A 23,458-nucleotide genomic window follows, 5' to 3' on the forward strand; every position below is an offset into this window, starting at 1 on the left:
TTTTGTCTGTATAATGCTCATAAAATCTATATTTAAAGTTGAGTTCTTGTACCATGTGGATTATAATTCATTCCCTGGATGTGTGCTGATATTATTGAAGGGATGAAAAACTTTTTAAGCATTAGAAAAAAATCAAACAAGCCTCATATTAAACTTCAAAATTCATTGAAAATTTGCAGGATATATATCCCCATTTTTAATAATGTGATGAACCGGTAACGTTTTGAGATCAATGAAGTACTCCAGGGATTTTGGGAGCTTTAAAATTACTCACCATGATGAAGGGTAACTTTTGTCAATCCGCAGATAGGGAATTAAGTTTTACGTACTAATAGACGTAAATATTTGCGATTTATTGGTGTGGTAGTTGTATACAGAATCACATTTACGTGATATTCTTTTTAACATTCAGCCAAAAAGACCTCTTTAACTTTTCCGTTTCCTTACAGTTACGGGACACGCTTACTACGCCAAGTTAAAATGCTTATAGCAGCAATCGGATCCATAAAGTGTAGTTAATCGTTAAGATAAGAGATTCTTTTAGTTTAAAATGAAAAATAGTGCGTCATTAAAAATAATTACCTTCTTCACTGCAAAGATTTATAACACTATTTTTTCCTTGTTATCTGCTTTTCATCTGGCCGTATACGAAAGACAAGCTAGAAGAAGGGCTTGTAAAGACTTAGTTCTATGTATGTGTGTGTGTGTATGTATGTTTTATTTTTTGGGAGGGGGCTGAATGGCTTAAGGACTCCGAAATCAGACAGAAAAGGATGGTTTTTGCGGTTTTGTAACATTTCTCGTCAATGTTAAATTAGTTTTTGATGTAGGCTAATTGTGTGGTACCAGAATTTTATATATATATATATATATATATTATATATATATATAGAATATATATATATTTCCCTGATATATACTATATTTCCCCTGAACTGTACAGCTTATATGAGGGGCTCTCCACGATTAGGATCCACATTTCCCGAAAACCTCTGCCCTAAAGGCGTTTTGTCCACTTCTGTGTTGTGAGGCAATGCTTGAATTGCTCTTTCCCAACAAAGAATGATTTTCAGGTTCGAAGGCCTCAAGACTAGGGCAGAATCAGTATTCATGTGCCATCTATTCAACTTTCGCTGGCTTTCATGAGATGGGAGAGTACTACATAGCAGAATTTCTCGGATTTATAAAAAAATAGACCTCATTACTTAAAAAAAGGCATTTCTATGTATGATATATTGTAGGGGGGTAACAGTTATTTCCTATGATCAACGTTCAATTACATTTATCATACGTATAATCCCTCTGACTTACGCATGGGTAATAAAATTAAAACGCATAAGCTTACATCATTCCTTGATTATATTCCAATTTATCGCAGGTTTCGGCCAATCCTACCCAAGGTCATCCAAGACAGTGAACTATTAGATGAATTTTAAAGAAATCCTAACTAAACTCCCAAGTTGTGATCCTCATTTGCATAACCTCTTCTCTGTATCTCAAAGGCCCTCCTGGACTGGACGGGAAGGATGGACCACCGGGGAAGCCAGGACTCGATGGAATACCCGGCCGAAATGGAGTGGATGGCAAATCCAAACTGAAAGGTTCCCCTGGAAAACCTGGCACTCCTGGAAGAGACGGAATAGATGGAACGGATGGTATGTGACACTCTGTTCATTAATTATTGAGATACTTTCAGCAAAGGGTTAAAGTAGTTTCTGTTGTCGTTCTGTTAGTTTGATTGTCTAACGACGCCTTTATTATTTCAACTTTCGAGGAATGTAATGGACTTGTAAACTAAGGGTCCGACTGACAAGGGATGCTTGAAAAATACATCATTACATTACTTAAAAGACCTGACTATTTCCTTTTATTTGAAGTGTCTCGTACTCATATTCGTTATTGTTTATACAAAGCACGTACTATACCCGATGACATTTTATTTTGAATTTCTAACAGTTTTTCCACGCCCTGTTTATAATTACCTTTAATAATTGTTACTCTGCCCTTGCCTGTCATAACTGGCTACGGGGATCCATGATGCATCTAACAGAATTTCTCCAAATGACCTAAAAGCAACCCATGAGGCATGAAGGAGCATTTTCATTTGAAGGGTAACTCAATATCCTGCAATACCGATTCATTTACTTCATGACTCATCTCCTATAATTCACGTTATTATCTTATGTTGGGATGTCTTTACTTACGTTGCTTAAGAAATGTACATGTGGACTAGGTCACAATATGCATCATTTGTTTGAACTGTAAATTATTTATTTCATCATTCGATGATTCATTTTAACAGTCTATTACTTGTTTATTTTTATTTCATAACTTTTCATATCTCGCAAACTAAGTTGTTATCGTGAATTTATTTATTTTCTACTGATTATTTTTGTATCATAACTAGGTGCGAAAACTCTGAAGTAATATAGTGAAATGAGTATTATCAGTATTTATTTTGACGTTTACTTTGTAATATTTTCTGTAAAGACAAAAATTGTAGAATGAAGGTAGTGAGTTTGTATTTTCTATATTTTACGTTAATATTAAAGAGCTATCAGTCATCTATCAAATTACATATGTAATATAATATATATATATATATATATATATATATATATATATATATATATATATATATATATATATATATATATATATATATATACATCACCGTGATTATATACAATCATATACACATATATATTATATATATCCACATTATTTTATATATATATATATATATATATATTTTTATATATATATATCGAATAGCGATATATATATATACAGTGATATATATATATATACAATATAGGTATAAATGAATACCATATATATCGAATCATTTGGAGACGATATATACATATCATAATGTTACATTGCGTTTTAGATATTAGACTAAGGAATAATATTCATACTTTGAGAAAACGATCTTCCTCCACAGGAACGCCGGGAGAACAAGGGAAATAGGACTCAAGGACCCAAAGGACACCGAGGTAGGTCATCCTTCAAGTCACTTTTATCGCTCTGCAATATCCTGGTTACTCACTTTGATCTAAACATTTCACTTTTCTGAAGACGGGTAGGATGCGCTTCCAATCCTTTTAGATCGTGGTCGTATTTGTCACATTTCTATTCAAACATTTGACTCTCCATAATAAAATGAATTTAATACGCCTCCAGTCATTCTGGGTCGTAATGTATATAAGAGAAAATTCTCTTGGACAAGTGAAACGAAATTGATATATCAGCTTTCCATAATCTATTTTGAAATAAGTTCATAAATCTCGCGTTTTACTGGAAAATCCTGGTCGACTTTTGAGCAAATTGGAGAATGTTTAGTTTTCTGTCCTGTTATTGTTCATTCGTATTTACAAGTTATCAATGGTCGACTTAGAACCCAATTTACAAACCTAAGAGGAATTTCCCTTCGTTCAACTTACTGTATATGTATGGGGTAACTCTTAATCGTTTAGTGTAGTGCCAAATGTGGGATTATCGGATTTTTTCTAATCAAAACCAGCTACTCAACTGTTTAACATAATGAACGCTCAAATGAAAACTGTAGATTTCGTTAACACTGTCTTCATTTAAAAAAATGTGATTGGTTTTGTTAACGATCCATGGTAAGAAAATCTGACTATAAATTTGTGGATGAAATATATATATAACATAACAAAAACTTAAAAGTTATTAAAAAAGAGCTTTATTTACATAATATAAAAAATGAATTAAATTTCATCTGAAGTTAAAGGTGGCTTTTTAAGTCTAATAAGAATAGATTCTAACTACAGAGTTCATATTTTTGCAAGATATTAAAATGCGTTTTACACATCTTACGTGCAAGTCATCAGGAATATTTCAGAATTTTTGCTTTTTTTAATTTAATTTTATTTCATAAAACTTGCTATGCTCATCAACTCAATGACAGACATTCTTGTTTATGTATTTGTAGCATTTTCAGGATACGCTTTTCACTACAAACATTCAAACCCAAATGAAGGAATAAATGAAGAACCAATGACATCTGCAGAAGGATTAAAACTTGCAGACTTCATGTCGGAGTAAAGTTACCCCTCTTTGTAGTGACATATGTATCCAAAAAGTATGAGGAAATCATGAAGTTAGGAGGACATTGTGGCTATTACCAATTCATACATTTCTGGTATAGAAAATTACTAATAATTCTATATGTATTCTTATTAATATTCATCATATCTATTAGCCTCCAAAATTTACCATTATCTATCATGTAAAAATCAAAGGTTCTCATTGGGTGCAACATTGTTTTTATATGGCAAGGAATCGGGAGACTCGTGCAACGGAATTCCTGTTTCCGGCCACGAATGTCCAGTGTATGCCTCATTTCTGTTTCCGGCCACGAGAGTCTTGGGTATACCTCCATCCTGTTTCCGGCCACAAGTGTCCTATGTATGCCTCATTCCTGTTTCCGGCCACGAGAGTCCAGTGTATGCCTCAATCCTGTTTCCAGCCTTTTATGAGTGTCCTGTTACTACTTTGCCTCATTCCTGCGGGTAGATGGCCAGCGAGTGTCCTGTGTATGCCTCATTCCTGTGTCCAGCCATGAGTGTCCATAATAAAATGAATTTAATGCCTCCAGTCATTCTGGTCTGTTTCCTTGGCCACGAGTGTCCTGTAAGTATGCCTCGTTTTCCTGTGTCGACTTTTGCAAATTGGAGAATGTTTGTCCCTGTATGCCTCAGTCCTGTTTCCACTTAGAGTTTCCTGTGAATATGCCTCATTCCTGTATATGTCCAGCCTTAATCGTTTAGAGTGTCCTGTATTATCGGATTTTTTCTAATCATTCCTGTTTCATAATGGCGCACAAATGTCCTAGATTTGTTAACACCTCATTCCTGTGATCTGGTTTTGGTGTCCTGTGAAAATGCCTAAATTTGTCCTGAAATATATATTCATATCAAAAACTTAAAAGTGTCCTAAAAAGAGTTTATTTCATTCCTAAAAATGTCCAGCCACGAGTGTCCTGTTTAAGTCGTCTCATTCCTGTTCCAGGCATATTTTTGCAAGATATTAAAGTGTCCTGTGTGCAAGTCTCAGAATATTTCCTATTTTTGTTTTTTAATTTAATGACTCATTTCCTGTGTCTGGCTCAAGTGCCCTGTTTATGTATTTATGCCTCATTCCTACAAACATTCAAACCCAAATGAAGGAATAAATGAACCAATGACATCTGCATGCCTCATCCCTAAAATTCAGACTTCACAAGTGTCCTTTGTATGCCTATTTCCAAAAAGTATCATGAAGCCACGAGAGTCCTCTGCATACATACATTTCCTGTTTCCGGCCTATATGTATTCCTGTAATATGCCTCTATTAGCCTGTTTCATTATCATCACAGTGTCCTGCAACATTATATCGGGAGACCTCATTCCTGATTCCGGCCACGAGTGTGCAGTATATGCCACATTCTGTTTCCAGCCATGAGTGTCCTGTGTATGCCTCATTCCTGTTTCTGGCCACGAGTGTCCTGTGTATGCCTCATTCCTGTTTCCGGCCACGAGTGTCCTGTGTATGCCTCATTCCTGATTCCGGCCACAAGTGTGCTGTATATGCCACATTTCTGTTTCCAGCCATGAGTGTCCTGTGTATGCATCAATCCTGTGTCCAGCCACGAGTGTCCTGAATATGCCTCATTCCTGTTTCCGGCCACGAGTGTCCTGTATATGCCTCATTCCTATTTCCGGCCATGAGTGTCCTGTATATGCCTCATTCCTGTTTCCGACCACAAGTGTCCTGTATATGCCTCATTCCTGTTTCCGACCACAAGTGTCCTGTATATGCCTCATTCCTATTTCCGGCCATGAGTGTCCTGTATATGCCTCATTCCTGTTTCCGACCACAAGTGTCCTGTATATGCCTCATTCCTGTTTCCGACCACGAGTGTCCTGTATATGCCTCATTCCTATTTCTGGCCACGAGTGTCCTGTATATGCCTCATTCCTATTTCCCTCCACAAGTGTCCTGTATATGCCTCATTCCTGTTTCCGACCACAAGTGTCCTGTATATGCCTCATTCCTGTTTCCGACCACGAGTGTCCTGTATATGCCTCATTCCTATTTCCGGCCACGAGTGTCCTGTATATGCCTCATTCCTATTTCCCGCCACAAGTGTCCTGTATATGCCTCATTCCTGTTTCCGACCACGAGTGTCCTGTTTCCAACCACAATGTCCTGTATATGCCTCATTCCTATTTCCGACCACGAGTGTCCTGTATATGCCTCATTCCTATTTCCGGCCACGAGTGTCCTGTATATGCCTCATTCCTATTTCCCGCCACAAGTGTCCTGTATATGCCTCATTCCTATTTCCCGCCACAAGTGTCCTGTATATGCCTCATTCCTGTTTCCGACCACGAGTGTCCTGTATATGCCTCATTCCTATTTCCCGCCACAAGTGTCTTGTGTATGCCTCATTCCCGTGCCTGGCCACGAGCGTCTTCTGCATACCTCATTCCTGTTTCTGGCCACGGGTGCCTTATGTATGCCTCAATCCTGTGTCCGGCCACGAGTGTCCTGAATATGCCTCATTCCTGTTTCCGGCCATAAGTGTCCTGTATATGCCTCATTCCTGTGTCCAGCCACGAGTGTTCTGTGTATGCCTCATTCCTGTTTCCGGCCATGAGTGTCCTGTATGTGCCTCATTCCTATTTCCGGCCACGAGAGTCCTGTATATACATCATTCCTGTTTTTAGCCACAAGTGTCTTGTGTATGCCTCATTCCTCTGTCTGGCCACGAGTGTCCTGTGTATGCCTCATTCCTGTGTCCGGCCACGAGTGTCCTGTATATGCCCCATTCCTATTTTAGCCACAAGTGTCCAGTGTATGCCTCATTCTCTGTCTGGCCACGAGTGTCCTGTGTATGCCTCAATCCTGTTTCCGGCCACGAGTGTCCTGTGTATATCTCATTCCTGTTTCCGGCCACGAGTGTCCTGTGTATGCCTCATTCCTGTTTCCAACCACGAGTGTCTTGTGTATGCCTCATTCCTGTTTCCGGCCACGATTGTCCTGTGTATGCCTCATTCCTGTTTCTGGCCACGAGTGTCTTGTGTATGCCTCATTCCTGTTTCCGGCCATGAGTGTCCTGTGTATGCCTCATTCCTGTTTCTGGCCACGAGTGTCCTGTGTATGCCTCATTCCTTTATCTGGCCACAAGTGTCCTGTGTATGCCTCATTCCTGTGTCCGGCCACGAGTGTCCTGTTTATGCCTCATTCCTGTGTCCGGCCACGAGTGTCCTGTGTATGCCTCATTCCTATTTCCTGCCACAAGTGTCCTGTGTATGCCTCATTCCCGTGTCCGGCCACGAGTGTCCTGTACATGCCTCATTCCTGTTTCCGGCCACGAGTGTCTTGTGTATGCCTCATTCCTATTTCCGGCCACGAGTGTCCTGTGTATGCTTCATTCCTGTTTCCGGACACGAGTGTCCTGTGTATGCCTCATTCCTATTTCCGGCCACGAGTGTTCTGTGTATGCCTCATTCCTTTTTCCGGCCACGAGTGTCCTGTGTAAGCCCTCACTAAATTCACTGGTCTTCAAAATTTCTTTTGTAATATTAACAGCTCTGACAACTTAAACAACAACAGTATTAGCTAAACACAATGAAAATATTTCCTACGACTTACATTAACATTATCACCATTATCTTTTGATAGTTAGTGAATCATTATTTGACAGCAGCGATAATAATATCAAGAAAACATTAATTCTGCTTTTACCCGGCAACAGAGGGGGAACAAAGTTCCTAATTAAATCCCATATTTCCCAAATGATGCCAGCAATATCGACTACTTCTGTGAATTCAAGGGATCTGAGCTGAATTACATGTGACCCGTGAATTTAATTATGCATGTTTAATTTTTTTCTAATTTTACTGATATTTAAGTATTTGCATTAAAATCTCTTGTTTATATACGTCAAAATCAGCCCTAATGTAACTTGGTCAGGAGATTTCAATTATTTTTATTATTATTTGAAGGGAGTACACCCTCTTTCAAGCATGCCCTATTAATAGGAATGGCAGCATCAGTAGAACTAATTTTATATGGAGTCTTTCCAATTCTTCTCACTATTCTCTTTTCTTCAGGGCTGATATCTGCCAAGAGCTGGCCGATGTACATAATCTGGATAAGGAGAATTGAAAATACTTTATATAAATCAATTCCAATGATGCTGCCATTCTTTTTAATAAGACATATTATTATTATTATTATTATTATTATTATTATTATTATTATTATTATTATTATTATTATTATTATTATCATCATCTTTTTCTGGAAAAAACTAAAGGACTGTACAAAATAGATTGCCCATTTGCGAACGAAGAAATTACTAGAAGAAAACAAGATATATGAACAATAGAGGTAAAAATACATTACATGAAAATAATTTTACCACGTAACATCTTGCTAAAATAATTTATATAAATGTTAAAACTGAACGATAAGTACATGGAAGGAAAGATCTAACATATAAGTTCTCACCTTCTTTTAAGGGCCACAAGACTTTCAGCGCCAAGTGCAGTGGCACACTAACGACAATGGATGGATGGGTAATATTTTTACTAGACAATTTTTTATTCAATAACCATGCTTTGAAAACTAGCAACTGTTAGAAAGTTACATAAGTTGTTTTTTAATTTTGAAAATCAAATAAATTCAAAGTGAATTTAGGCCAGCTGTGAAATGCATGATAACAGGTGGTGGTTGAGAATAAGCCTGGCGTATGCCAGCACAGACCCTTGCACTATGAACTCTGATGTAGACCTCTGGACTCAGCCCATCTAAACAAGACGGAAAGCAATGTTAAACACATCCAGCAAGTGTTGAGGAGTCTATCTAGCTCACTCAGAAGCACATTGTGGCCCAATGATTGAGAACCTATGTTTTAACCGAAGAACGTCGAAGACTGATTTCCGAGGCCGTGTAAGGTCGTTAAACGAGGTCCCTAATATGACCTTTGGCCCTCGCAATGTCGTCCCATGACCTGGCACCCTTCGACATTCGGAGAACTGTCACTCCCAAAACCAACTCCTGCTAGTTAGCTCGACAAAGAACTGCCAAAGAAAGCATTTTGAAACAGTTGCCTACAAGCAATGACTTACAGCTGCTCTAGTCACTAAGTCCTTCGTTGGGCGAGTGGGTTCCGTTCTCAGCTAGCACTCTGCTGGCCGCGAGTTCGAATCTCCTACCGGCCAGTGAAGAATAAGAGGAATTTATTTCTGGTGATAGAAATTCATTTCCCGCTATACTGTGGTTCGGATTCCACAATAAGCTGTAGTTCCCGTTGCTAGGTAACCAATTGGTTCTTAGCTGTTAATCAGCTCAGTGGTCTGGTTAAACTAAGATTTACTTAACTTTGCTCCAGTCACTTATGCTGGAAACAATGGAAAGGAGTGCTTCAAAAGATATTGAAGCAAAAAAAGCAATAGAATAATTTTTTACTCATTTGTCATAGTTCCGAACGCCATTAAATTATGTACAATTTACTTCTTACTTCACCAAGCTCACCATTGATGTCTTGTGACTTGCTCAATTTTTCTCACGCAGTCCCCTTAGTTACTGTAAGTTATTGGCTGGTAAGGAATCAATAATGATAACAAATGAGTAAATAAATAAATATATAAACAAACAAATAGATAATTTCCAAAGCCATCAAGCAATGGGGATATTATTCTTATTGCTGATGCCTTAACATACAAAATAAAAAAAAAATAAAGGATGCAAAGGCCCAAGAGTGTAAGTAATGGCTTCACTGTGAAGGAATTAGTCGAACTCGGAAGAAATGGTAGTCTAAATATAAAGCACACATAAAATGGCATACTTGTAAAATATGTTAAAGCAGCGGGTGGGTTAAGGTTCCTATTTGGGTCAACAAACTCCCCCCCAAAATTGCAGCTGGTACTAAAGAAAGTATCGTATGTTGTATTAAAGTAATATAGAAGTAAGGCAAATAATCATACAAGCATGTATACTTTCTAGTCTGTGTAGTTAAAACGCCAGCTGTAGGTCACGAGTCCTTCAGAAAACTTTGTGAGATGATGAAACTACATTCTAAAGTTCTTTTTCATTTTTCCATCAAGTCTTTTAAATACATGGCATGAAAAGGGGATCTCTAAAAAGTGCAGGGGTTTCCTTATGCTGAGAATGAAGTAAATTGGTTGTTGGTCTGTACTGTGGAATATTATTCATGAAAACAATAAGACATCGCTTGACTTTTCCAGGTATTCGAGGTCCTAATGGAAGGGATGGAAAAGATGGTGTACCAGGTATGCCAGGCTCTCCCAAGATAGAACCTTGGAATGTTGATGAGATTGCTAATGAAAGACTCGTTCCGCCTTCCCTGCCAGGTACTGTCGTGAATAGCTATATTAGACGAGAGTCACTGTTTTTGAATGCTTAATTATATACCGTCTTGCTGGAATAATTTTTTTTTTTTTGTGAAATGTGCAGTTGTATTCAAGGTCATTTTCCTTTCTATTTTGAGGAAATTTTCTTAAAGAATAACTTTTAACAATTTGATCAATTCGTCTGTTATGATCTTTGTATTCAGGTTCTGCCACAAATTTTTCTTTTATAAATTCATCCTATGCAATCCGCAAAGACGAATGATACTGCCATAATTTACATGAAATTTGTGAGGGATACAGATTGTGACGTTCAGAAAAAACTAAGTGGTGGAATAATTTATTCGTTATACAACGATGATGATAAAAACCTAGGTAATAAACTTAGGGATAGTATGATTAAATATTGAAGAAAACAACGACTGAAGTAGTAAGTAACGTGTCCATGTAGTTTATGGTGTTGTGTTTTGGATGATGTTCAGTGGATGTCAGAAACGAATTTCCGATGTATGTGTATATCTTCGGTTGTTAAAACAACACGAAAATTCTCAGGAAAAAATCTAGAAAGATTCATATCACAGGAAGTCACAAGAAGATGAAATATTGAAAGAAAACCAAAAATACAGAAACACAACTCAAAGAGCATAATTAAAAGACAAATAATGGAAAAATGATCTTGGGAGATTTCAGTTACAGCATAATGACGCTCTCTTTATCTAATGATTTCATTACAATTTTACCTCGCAATGAACAGAACGTTCAACACAATTACAGTATCTTTATCATGCAAAATATCTAAGGAAGTCTTTAATGGTCCGTATTCTAATAATTGATGGATCTCTTGACGAATATATAACTTTCTACGACGAAAGCTAAGAAAATGAAAAATATATGTTTCTTTTATATTCGGTATCATTTCATTAACTGGCAATGATGCTGAATATACGAAATTTCTGCTTAGTTCGTGAATAGAAATTCATACTCAGTACTTCAAGGGTTAATGAGAATGTAGTAAATGTAGAAGTGTCAAATATAGGCAGAATGAATTCTTAGTGTGTTTATGCAAAGAAAAATAAGGAAAAAGTATTGTATAAAGAGTTAAATTTTGCCTGTGATGATCGCCCTCAACTGAGGGTAATCATCAGGTAAATAATTTACAGTTTATTACAAATATAGTGAAAGGGTATGAGACTGAAACATGCCCTAAATAATTTGTGAGATCTAAATTATGGAATTCCTTTGAATATAGTAAAGTAAGGTTACCAGAATTTGCTTAAGATATTGCTGCTGGAAAGTCAACGGGGAAGCAAGATATATATATATAGATATATATATATATATATATATATATATATATATATATATATATATATATATATATATATATATATATATTTATATATATATATATTTATATATATATATATATATATAAATATATATATATAAATATATATATATATATATATATATATATATATATATATATATATATATATATATATATATATATATATATATATATATATATATATATATATATACATGTGTATATTACACCTCAAACATCGTTCAGTATCCAGTTCAGTATACCTTGGGAATAACTTGCAACCAAGGATAATCGATTGATAGGTACTTCATCATCGGCAGGATTCGAACCGTTGCTAAGTAACCAACTGGTTCTTAGCCACGTAAAATAAGTCTAATCCTTCGGGCCAGCCCTAGGAGAGCTGTTAATCAGCTCAGTGGTCTGGTAAAACTAAGGTATACTTATTTTTTTAGTCGTTGTTTCCAGACCGGACATAGGTTCGAATCTGGCCGAAGGCGAAGCATTATCAACTATAATTACTCTGGGTGTAGCTTAATCCAAAGGTATAGTGAACTGTATATAAAACGATATTTGTAGCGTAATATTTGTGAATATGAAAAAGTCACGCCTGCATATCTGACAAAAATTCATGTATATATATATATATATATATATATATATATATATATATATATATATATATATATATATATATATATATATAATATATATATACATATGTATGTATGTATGTATTCCAATCTTTTTGAAAAAGTAAAAAAAAATTAAATGGCTTCAAGAATAAACGTTACATACGTATCTATGAGAAATGGAATATGAAGAAAAGAATGATTAATTAATAAGAAGAGTTTGAAGGTAAGAAAAGGCCTGATAGGGAACGAAACTTTGAAAGACACTATTAAATAGGAAAGAGAGCACATGTAGTACGAACAATAATAATAACAATAGTAAACCATACGGTTAGTCTTATCCCAAAGGATGAAAGTACATATCTGACACTGTGTTAAAGCAAAGATGATTCTTTGTACGTGCAGGGAAGTGTAATGGCTACTCAGCGTGGGTTAATTCCCTTGGTGGTGTGTTCAAAGAGAGGAAGCAGCTAATGATTTTGCTTTCAACGGAGAGGAACAATTATTGTGGAATGAGCCAGCGAGGAAAACTGAATGGAAGGATTAAGGTGGTGGTATTCGCAAGAGACCAGAACAACCGATTATTGTGCTGCACGTAGAACAACAATGGACATAGAAGGATGAGGAACGAACTGTGTACCTCTGAAGTTTTTAACATAAACTTTGTGAAAGTTGTGACCACCAACCTGCAGCGTTGTGGAGGTTGTGACCACCAACCTGCAGCGTTGTGAAGGTTGTCACCACCAACCTGCAGCGTTGTGAAGGTTGTCACCACCAAGCTGCAGCGTTGTGAAGGTTGTCACCACCGACCTGCAGCGTTGTGAAAGCTGTGACTGCCAACGTGCAGCGTTGTGAAAGTTGTGACCATCAACCTGCAGCGTTGTGAAGGTTGTCACCACCAAGCTGCAGCGTTGTGAAGGTAGTCACCACCAAGCTACAGCGTTGTGAAGGTTGTGACCACCAACCTGCAGCGTTGTGAAAGCTGTGACTGCCAACCTGCAGCATTGTGAAAGTTGTGAACAATCAACCTGCAGCGTTGTGAAGGTTGTGACCACCAACCTGCAGCGTTGTGAAAGCTGTGACCACTAACTGGCAGTGTTGTGAAAGTTGTGACCACCAACCTGCGGCGTTGTGAAGGTTGTCACCACCAACCTGCAGCATTGTGAAAGCTGTGACTGCCAACCTGCAGCGTTGTGGAAGTTGTGACCACCAGCCTACAGCGTTGTGAAGGTTGTGACCACCAACCTGCAGCATTGTGAAAGCTGTGACCACCAACCTGCAGCATTGTGAAAGCTGTGACCACCAACCTGCAGCGTTGTGAAAATTGTGACCACTAACTGGCAGTGTTGTGAAAGTTGTGACTATCAACCTGCAGCGTTATGAAAGTTGCGACCACCAACCTGCAGCGTTGTGAAAGCTGTGACTGCCAACCTGCAGCGTTGTAAAAGCTGTGACCACCAACTTGCAGCGTTGTGAAAATTGTGACCACTAACTGGCAGTGTTGTGAAAGTTGTGACTATCAACCTGCAGCGTTATGAAATTTGTGACCACCAACCTGCAACATTGTGAAAGTTATGACCACCAATCTGGAGCAATGTGAAAGCTGTGACCACCAACCTGCAGCATTGTGAAAGTTATGACCACCAATCTGGAGCATTGTGAAAGTTATGACCACCAATCTGGACCACCAAAGCATTGTGAAAGTTGACCACCAACCTGACATTGTGAAAGCTGTGACCACCAACCTGCAGACCACTAACCTGTAGTGTTGTGAAAATCACCAACCTGCAGCGTTGTGAAAGTTGTGACCACCAAACTGCAGCGTTGTGAAAGTTGACCACCAACCTGCAGCGTTGTGAAAGTTGTGACCACCAAACTGCAGCATTGTGAAAGTTGTGACCACCAACCTGCAGTGTTGTGAAAGTTATGATCACCAACCTGCAGTGTTATGAAAGCTGTGACCACCAACCTGCAGTGTTGTGAAAGGTGTAATCACCAACCTGCAGTGTTGTGAAAGTTATGATCACCAACCTGCAGTGTTATGAAAGCTGTGACCACCAACCTGCAGTGTTGTGAAAGGTGTAATCACCAACCTTCAGCGTTGTGAAAGTTGTGATCACCAACCTGCAGTATTGTGAAAGTTGTGACAACCAAAAGTTGTGTTAGACCACCAACCTGCAGCGTTGTGAAGGTTGCTGAGCGTTGTGAAGGTTGTGACCACCAACCTGCAGCGTTGTGAAAGTTGTGATCACCAACCTGCAGTATTGTTGTGACAACCAACCTGCAGCGTTGTGAAAGTTGTGTGAGCGTTGTGAAGGTTGTCACCAACCAGCGTTGTGAAGGCAGACCACCAACCTGCAGCGTTGTGAAGGTTGTCACCACCAAGCTGCAGCGTTTGAAAGTTGTGACCACCAACCTGCAGCGTTGTGAAAGTTGTGATCACCAACCTGCAGCGTTGTGAAGGTTGTCACCACCAAGCTGCAGCGTTGTGAAGGTTGTGACCACCAACCTGCAGCGTTGTGAAGGTTGTCACCACCAAGCTGCAGCGTTGTGAAGGTTGTGACCACCAACCTGCAGCGTTGTGAAAGTTGTGACCACCAACCTGCAGCGTTGTGAAAGTTGTGACCACCAACCTGCAGCGTTGTGAAGGTTGTGACCACCAACCTGCAGCGTTGTGAAAGTTGTGACCACCAACCAACGGGAAACTAATAACAGTAGGGTTGTTCGCCGGATAATAATTCCATCAACAGTATTACATTTTGTTTATCTCCTTAAGTGATGAAGCTTTAACAGCCTTTCTCTTGCGCACCTAATTTCCTTGGAACGGGGGAAACAGCCGATAGAATGGAAAAAAGATGAAACAACAGCCACATAAGTAGAAAGCCGTCAGAAAAGGAAATAAAGAACAGACAAATAATAATTACACCAGAGAAATAACAGTCGGGAAGTCAAAAAGTCCGATGAATGAAGATCCCGGAGCAAGGTGCTCTAAGGCACAGTACAACCTCTCTGATTTCAGCACTCAAATCGATAGCGTTGACAGGAAGACTGTTCCACACTTCCTAAGGAAGACTGTTCTATCCACACTGCTTAAGGAAGACTGTTCCATTTACACTTCCTACGGAAGGCTTTTCTATCTACGATTCCTTTACAGGACTGTTCCCGTAAACTTCCAAAGGAAGGCTGTTCAACACTTCCTGAGGAAGAAAGGAAGACTAACTGCCTCTAGCACTGTTCATTGTGATCAGGTCCTTTGGTCATGCCCTGATAAATAAGACGAGCTCCAAATAATCTGAGCAGTTATTATGCACTTGGTTGTTAGTCGAGTGTGGCAGGGCACACCAATTATGATAGCGGAAGCTTAACGCCCTTTGAAAACATCCCTATGGAGGAAGATGCATACGTAAAACTGAATTTTTGTTACATGCACCATAAAATATTATATATTCACAAATCATGTCACCAATATCGATTAGTATCCAGTTCACTATACATCAGGAATAACTTAAATCCAAGGGGAATCATAACTGATAAGTGCTTCATCACCAGCGGGATGGCTGATTGGCCAAAAGCCACTGTTCATCTTGTTTCTAAACTAGACGACGGTTCGAATCCTAGTGGTGACAAAGCACTTATGAATTATAATTCCCCATGGGTGCAAGTTATTCCTGATGTATAGTGAATTGGGCACTAAACTATTTATTTATGAATTAATATTTATGAATGAATATATATATATATATATATATATATATATATATATATATATATATATATATATATATATATATATATATATATATATATATATATATATATATATATATATATATATATATATATATATATATATATATTTATACATACATATACATGTGTGTGTGTGCATTTCTAGTTTTAAGTATGAAAGATCTTCAAAAATATATTATTATATTTCAGACAGCTACAGTGATCTCAAAACTATCTGGGATTCGAACCCACCCGCACTAAAAGGGGTGAGGCTTTAACGAGCATATGCTACAAAGTTTTTTCTTCTTGAAGCAGATGGTCTATTATAGTGTCGTTTTTAGCATTTTCCTCTCAAAATGGCTGAGTGTCACAGTAAGGAAAATCTCGAGATCTCATCATTGCCCAGAAAATAAGACATCATATGGGTAATCCAGGTTGTGTCTAAATTAAATCATCTCCAATATCCCTCATCTTGCAGCTAGAAAAACGTATAAGTTGGAGAAATTCCACTGATGCCTTCCTCACTGCCCTGAATTTCTTTTGGTGTTTTTTGAGAGTACAGCTCAAATGTTCACAGGAGCTTAAATTTTGACAGAATCTGACTTTCTTGTGAAAGTGACAAAACAGGGAAAAAGGAACCAGTGTAATCTTCCTTGGCCTGTCATGTAAAACCGAAGGTTATTTTCTCTCTATGCATTTGGTAGTTATTTACCCTATTTATAACTCCTCTCTTCATTCAGACAGTAATTATCTACGTGGTATCTACAGGCTCACCCCGATTGCCTGTCATCGTCCGCGAACAGAATAACTTACGACTGAGGTGTCTAGCAGCAGGTGAACCCAGACCTACAGTCGTTTGGAGCCGCGTAACCGGAAATGGTAGCGTTATTGCTCTAACACAACCTAAAGGTAAGCAAAGCAAAACCAAAATGAGATGAACTTGTCTCTCCAGGGAAATACTCTTCCGAATTGTACTACAGCCCTGCGTAAAAGGTTTCTAAAATATTTCAATTTGAATTTTTTTGGGAGTTTTGCCCTCTTTTTGATGACTGATTTTAGTTTAATGTTTACTGATATATTATTATAACAGAATTATATAAAAAAAATTCCGTTAAAAAATAATAAATATAAAAAATAAATTGAATAAATAAATAAATATAAATAAACAAAAATAAATAATAATAATAAATAAAAAAATAAGAATCGTTTTTCTGGAGCTTACGGTAAACGTCAGCAATCGATATCACTGAAGCTGTTAGTGATTAGTTGCTCACACTGGGCAATATCCACCGTACATTATAAAGATGATATATATTGGCTGAGGATGTTTAACGTCAGCTCCACGTACAAAAAAAGGACTCTGGGTTTTGCCCTCTCGTACGTTTTCGAAATTAGGTGTTAACGCTCTCTGTATTACCAGGGGAGGGAATACCGACAGAAACCAACCGACAATATCTCTGCTGTTGTGGATGATGTTTCTGATAATTGACAAAGTAAATATAACTACAAGAATTACATCTTTGCGTAAAAAAAGATTCAATTTAATTAACACTTTAATAAATCATCTGATTTATCCATTCATTCTTTGACAATAATTTAATACATTGACAGTTTGTAAAACAAAATATAAATGTTAATCCATTTACGCTAAACATAAATAGTCTTCACATTACACAGAAAATATCACTGATTCCACTCACTATATTTTGACCTCGAATGTTGTCACGATATCATTAATATTCACTGTTTCCTTCCATTCTTTATTCCGACCCATTCTCCTTTTACACCTGTCACATTCTCACATTCCTACAGTTTTGTGGAAAATCTCGCCACAACTTAAATTAGTTTCAGCATTTCAACGTGATTTCATTCCCAGGTAGCTGTTCGTTTTATTTCCACAAACACATGAATATGAAATAATCCCTGGCGAACTTAATTAAAGGTGAGAGAAATATTCAGCGACTCAAAGAACCAGAGCAATCTCGACGTTTCAGGTTAATCAAAGCTTTATTAGAGGGTTTTAAATAAAACAGTCCAAGAACAAATGTTTTTGATATTATTATTATCGACATTATTATTACCCGTACAGCGGAGACATCTTCTGTTCAATAGTTTGGATTTGTCTTAACCTAAAACCCTGATGATTTGTTTCTATCATTTATTCCATCACAGATGAAGCCCTGGATGATCACGTCTTAAGCCTGGCTAATGTTACTCGAGACTTGACGGGAACCTACATGTGCAAAGCATCCAATATGGTTGGGGAAGATGCCGTCAAGGACTTCAAAGTTGAAGTGCATTGTGAGTATGTCTTATTCAGCACTGACCTCCATCATAACATCTTACGCACACATACTGAGTACGCGTCGACAGGGGGATACAGGGTTTTTCCAGCAATGAATTCCTTATCCGAATGGGATTGGTGCAAGACATTGATCTTCAAACTGTTCAGTCATATGGTTACAGCTATGAAATAGACCACGGTTTGACAACATTGATTATTTGCTCAGAATATGGCGCAGTCCAAACAACACTGGCTATTTGGTTATCACTAGGACACAGGTCAGCGTTTGACAATATTGATTATTAGGTCACAGCAGAAGTAAAGCAACTAAATATGGATACTGAAATGACCCTGCGACCGTAATTAAGCTTATACTCCAATCCGCTAAGCAAAAGCATTGAAAATCCTCATAAGCTATGTCGGCTCAACCAGTTTAAGATTAGAGATTGACTTTCACAAATCAGTGCGTAATCATCTACAGTGCATCAATGGTAGTTTATTGAGGAGTAAAGTCCCCCTTACCCGTCTCCCCCCAGCGATGTGAAAGAAAAATCAATCGAGGGAGACCACGAGCAGAGAGAAAGGTTGAATTCGGAGATCAATTCATATTTTACTGTCTGCTTTTACCACCTAGCCTACCAATCCCCATCCCCAACAACGTTTCCAGACTGCAGATCTAGAAAGTTTTACATTCATCCCATCATTCAATAAAACAATAAAACAATAGTATGAAAAATCAGTGCTGTCATCGTTCAGAGGCAATCCAACATGACATTAAAATTATAGTTCAGTACGCGTTGTGTATTAGGGATTGTGCAGGGGAGTTGAAATATCCAGCTCTAAGTGAAGGGTGTCATTAAGCCAAAATGTTGGAAAATCTCAAATCTAGTTGCAATGACGAAAATACCTAAAGTCTGTTGACTCTCTAATGATAAATGTTTGTCTTTAATTTATTGAGTAATTAAGCGGCAGTCATTGTGTATTACATAACATACATTTACTTACAGAAATTTTATTTCTTTGGTGTAGCAAATCTGCAGACGTGTGCTATGAAATCTAACACTAATTATACTGGTATAAAAAAAGTTAAGTATACCTTAGTTTTACCAGACCACTGAGCTGATTAACAGCTCTCCTAGGGCTGGCCCGAAGGATTAGACTTATTTTACGTGGCTAAGAAACAATTGGTTTCTTAGCAACGGGACCTACTGTGGAATCCGAACCACATTATAGCGAGGAATGAATTTCTATCACCAGAAATAAATTCCTCTAACTCTTCATCAGCCGGCCGGGGAATTGAACTCCGGCCCATCGAGTGACAGTCCGCAGCTCTACCGACTCACCCAACAAAGAGCTAATACTGGTATAGTAACATCCAAAATAATGTTATATCCTAATGCAGGTTCCATGTTATTGCATTTTCATTTATACTTTGTTTACAAATAACGAGTCTGACAATGGCATTTTTTTTCCAGTTGAACCATCGATCAAAGTTAATCGCTGGAAAGTGGGCACATACAACGGGTCGAGTGCCACGCTGGAGTGCCACGTTGAAGCTTATCCACTGGCGCTGACCTACTGGGAACACCCCAACGGCCGCATTCTCGAAAATTCTACCAGATATATTTCTCGATATTATGGTGACCGGAACTTGGTTTGGAAGGTAGGCAATATTGGAATTCGAATTCGAATATAAAATTTAGGCCAAAGGCCAAGCGCTGCGACCTATGACGTCGTTCAGTGCTGAAAGGGAAATTAAGAGTAAAAAGGTTTTAGAGGTGTAACAGGAGGAAAACCTCGCAGTTACTGTACACTATGAAACAGTTGTTAGGAGAAGGTGGAAGGTGAGTTGGAAGAAAGATAATATGAAAGGAAGTACAGTCAAAGGAATGAAAGGGTTGCAGCTAGGGGCCGAAGGGATGCTGCAAAGAACCTTAGGTAATGCCTACAGTGCACCATGTGAGGTGCACTGACGGCACTAAACACCCCCCGCCCCACCAACCCCCCGACGGGAGGTAGGTAGGTAATGCAAGAGTGCATCCACATTACGATAAAACATGTCACAAACTCACGTCGGCAACGCATTGCACACATATCTCAAACAGGTTGAACAGAAGTCAACGACTTATTGGTAATCCTACATAGTACTTCCGGTTATCCGACTGACAAAGACTCGTTCTACACTTACGACTGTTGACTTGTTTTCAAAATTTTTGTGATATTTATGCAGTAAATTGCAGACGTGTGTTTAAGACCGCAGTGTGGACGCTTCATAAAGGGTTACACAAAAGTATGAATTTGCTGAAATGTCTTATTGTTATATCACAACTGCTTTTTCATCAATTTACTGGTTTACTTTTTGTTGACTGGTTCTTTAGATCACGTTGGTGTAAAGCCACCACGGGCTCTTGCTTTAAGGCGCGTTGAATGGTATGAAAAGTATGGTGTGGGTCTCTGGAATCGGCCTAATTAACTGAGACTTATGACATTCCGCTTATTACGTTGTGGCCTTCAAACTCAAGTAGCTGTTGGTACGCAAGTACATTATTAATATGTAAATGCAATGTGTATATAGTTTTTTAATTGTGTATCCATGTAGTAGTTACATAAATATCCATACGGGGTAATACATGTAATATTATACGAAATCAGTATAAATTAATGTGTGCGATATTCATAAATAGTGTAAGTATAATAGTAAGTGATTAAATTACGAGTATTATCTGTATAATTATCTCGAAAATATAAGGTAATAAAAATAATATTATGTATAAGCATAAGCATATACACTAGCGTGAGTATGGCTTACATTCATTAGGCATGTATGTGAATAAGTACATAGAAATATGGGTACTATTTTATATACATATATATAGCCTATATAATATATATTAAATTTTTTTATAAATATTCTGTAACAGTAGTGCGATATAAAAGAGAGTATAGCTTGCAAACATAATACTAGAAACTGCATAAGTGTATACCAAGGAATGTATCAAATGAACGCTATTTGCGGAAGCCATAATTAACCTTATCACTTTCTTGATGTCAGGCGAACTGTCATGGTTGCATTGCTGCTGGCGCCTCGGGGGCTTAAGCGCACATAGTAACGTTGATACCTGGCCTTTGCTAAGGGCCATCGTCTCTGAGGAAGGCCTGGAAGGGCCGGAACTGTCTGAGGTGTTATAGAGGGGTGAGGGTCTCCTTTAGTGTATAGTGTCGCCATCTACTGGATAGGAAGACGAGATTCTCCTTTCCCTGTACATCAGTATAAATTCTGAAGACGGTTGTACTTTTTTTCTTGGGGGAGAAAGAGAAAGGGACTGCCTGTGTGACTTGGATCAGCTCTTGTTGAAACCATTCACGGGACTTTTATTTTCTCTCTCTCTCTCTCTCTCTCTCTCTCTCTCTCTCTCTCTCTCTCTATATATATATATATATATATATATATATATATATATATATATATATATATATATATATATATATATATATATATATATATAATATATATATATGTATATATTTATATATACATGTGTATATATACATATATATATGTGTGTGTCTGAATAAGGAAAAGAAAGAAGAGGAATGAATGAGAGGGATAAGAATTGCTCCACAGTGTAAGTGGTAAGTGATAAAGGTGACTGTAGGAATTACAAGCATGTTACATTTTGAAATTTACCTGCTTACTTTCTTTGCTCATTTCAGTTCTTTTAAATTGGGCACATGTTACATATATTATGTATATATATATATATATATATATATATATATATTTCAGTTCTTTTAAATTGGGCACATGTTACATATATTATGTATATATATATATACATACACATATATACAATATATACATATATATATATATATATATATATATATATATATATATATATATATATATATATATATATATATATATATATAACGTGTCCAACTTAAAAGAACTGAAATGAGCAAATGTAACATGTCTGTAATTCCTACAATCGGCTTTATCACTTGCCCCTTACACTGTGGAGCAATTCTTATCCCTCTCATTCATTCCTCTTCTTCCTTTTCCTTATCCAGACATTCCAGCCACTAAATTACTCCATCGCCACTATTCCTCGGCATCTCTCGGCTTACATCAATCGCCAACTCATGGCAACTCCTCATTCTTACTTTATCTTTTTACTTTCCTTCTTACATCATCAACATTGACTTCCAAAGGTGCTCGCCCTCCTTCCTCCAAGTCTAACTCTGGATATTTGCAGAGGGTGAATGAGGTGAACGAAACGCAAAGCAAAACATAACGCAAACTTTCTCTGAAACAAATAAAAAACAGGTCAGAAACTTTCGGCAAAAAGTGCTGCTTCTGGGTTACAGATCGTTAGCCTTTCCAGACAGATGGATTGCAACGCTTCGACTTATATATCAGCTTTCGGGTTATTTTTTGGGGTGTTTTTTGCCCCAACATCAGCACACCTCAGGCGATGATGATCTCTCATTCGTACCCATCAGATTTCGGGCTAAGCCGTCATTTGTCTGCTTGGCAGCGCCACCGCCAACCCCTACAAGGATTTTTATCAAGGCCCTATCATATGAGTTCTCGTGTCTCAAGTGTTATTCAATTTGGAAGAATCTGGATACTACTTTTTATAGCTTAGTTTTACCTTTATCTCAGTTCTTCTGTTATTATTAAATAAAATAACAGAAGAATTGAGATAAAGGTAAACTAAGCCATACAAAATTTTTTCGCCGTAAGTAAAGTCATTGTATAAATTATCTCAAATGTTTGCTTGGTGAATATGAATAGATTGTATAAAAGAGAAAATCACGCCTACGTCAGATATCTTTTTTTTTTTGTTTCTTAGAGTTTGCAAAACTGAAACCAAAATCAAGTCTTTTATGTGAGATTTTCAGTCATAACTGAAAAAATATGAAGGATAAAATACAGAATAAAAGAGACTATAACACAGAACCAAAAATAGCAAAATCGTCTAAAACATAATAAGGCAGATTATAAATAACAGCACGAAATTCAGAGATCTAATTAGGCTGTTAAGATGATTTATGCCTTTTCCTCATCTATAATTCATGGGGAAAAGAAGCA

At 37.5% G+C, this 23,458-nt stretch overlaps 1 protein-coding gene across 1 annotated transcript in view; it reads left to right on the plus strand.

Moving 5' to 3' along the window:
* Positions 1 to 23,458, plus strand: part of LOC136846301 (uncharacterized) — a 62,861-nt gene that overhangs the window by 30,474 nt on the left and 8,929 nt on the right. The window contains 6 exon segments of the mRNA XM_067117103.1: positions 1,503 to 1,655; positions 2,928 to 2,999; positions 10,266 to 10,391; positions 16,845 to 16,985; positions 18,249 to 18,377; positions 19,836 to 20,023. Coding sequence (XP_066973204.1) covers positions 1,503 to 1,655; positions 2,928 to 2,999; positions 10,266 to 10,391; positions 16,845 to 16,985; positions 18,249 to 18,377; positions 19,836 to 20,023 — 809 coding nt within the window.

This window comes from Macrobrachium rosenbergii, chromosome 15 (genome assembly GCF_040412425.1).
Source record: "Macrobrachium rosenbergii isolate ZJJX-2024 chromosome 15, ASM4041242v1, whole genome shotgun sequence".
In the NCBI taxonomy this organism is placed as follows: Eukaryota; Metazoa; Arthropoda; class Malacostraca; order Decapoda; family Palaemonidae; genus Macrobrachium; species Macrobrachium rosenbergii.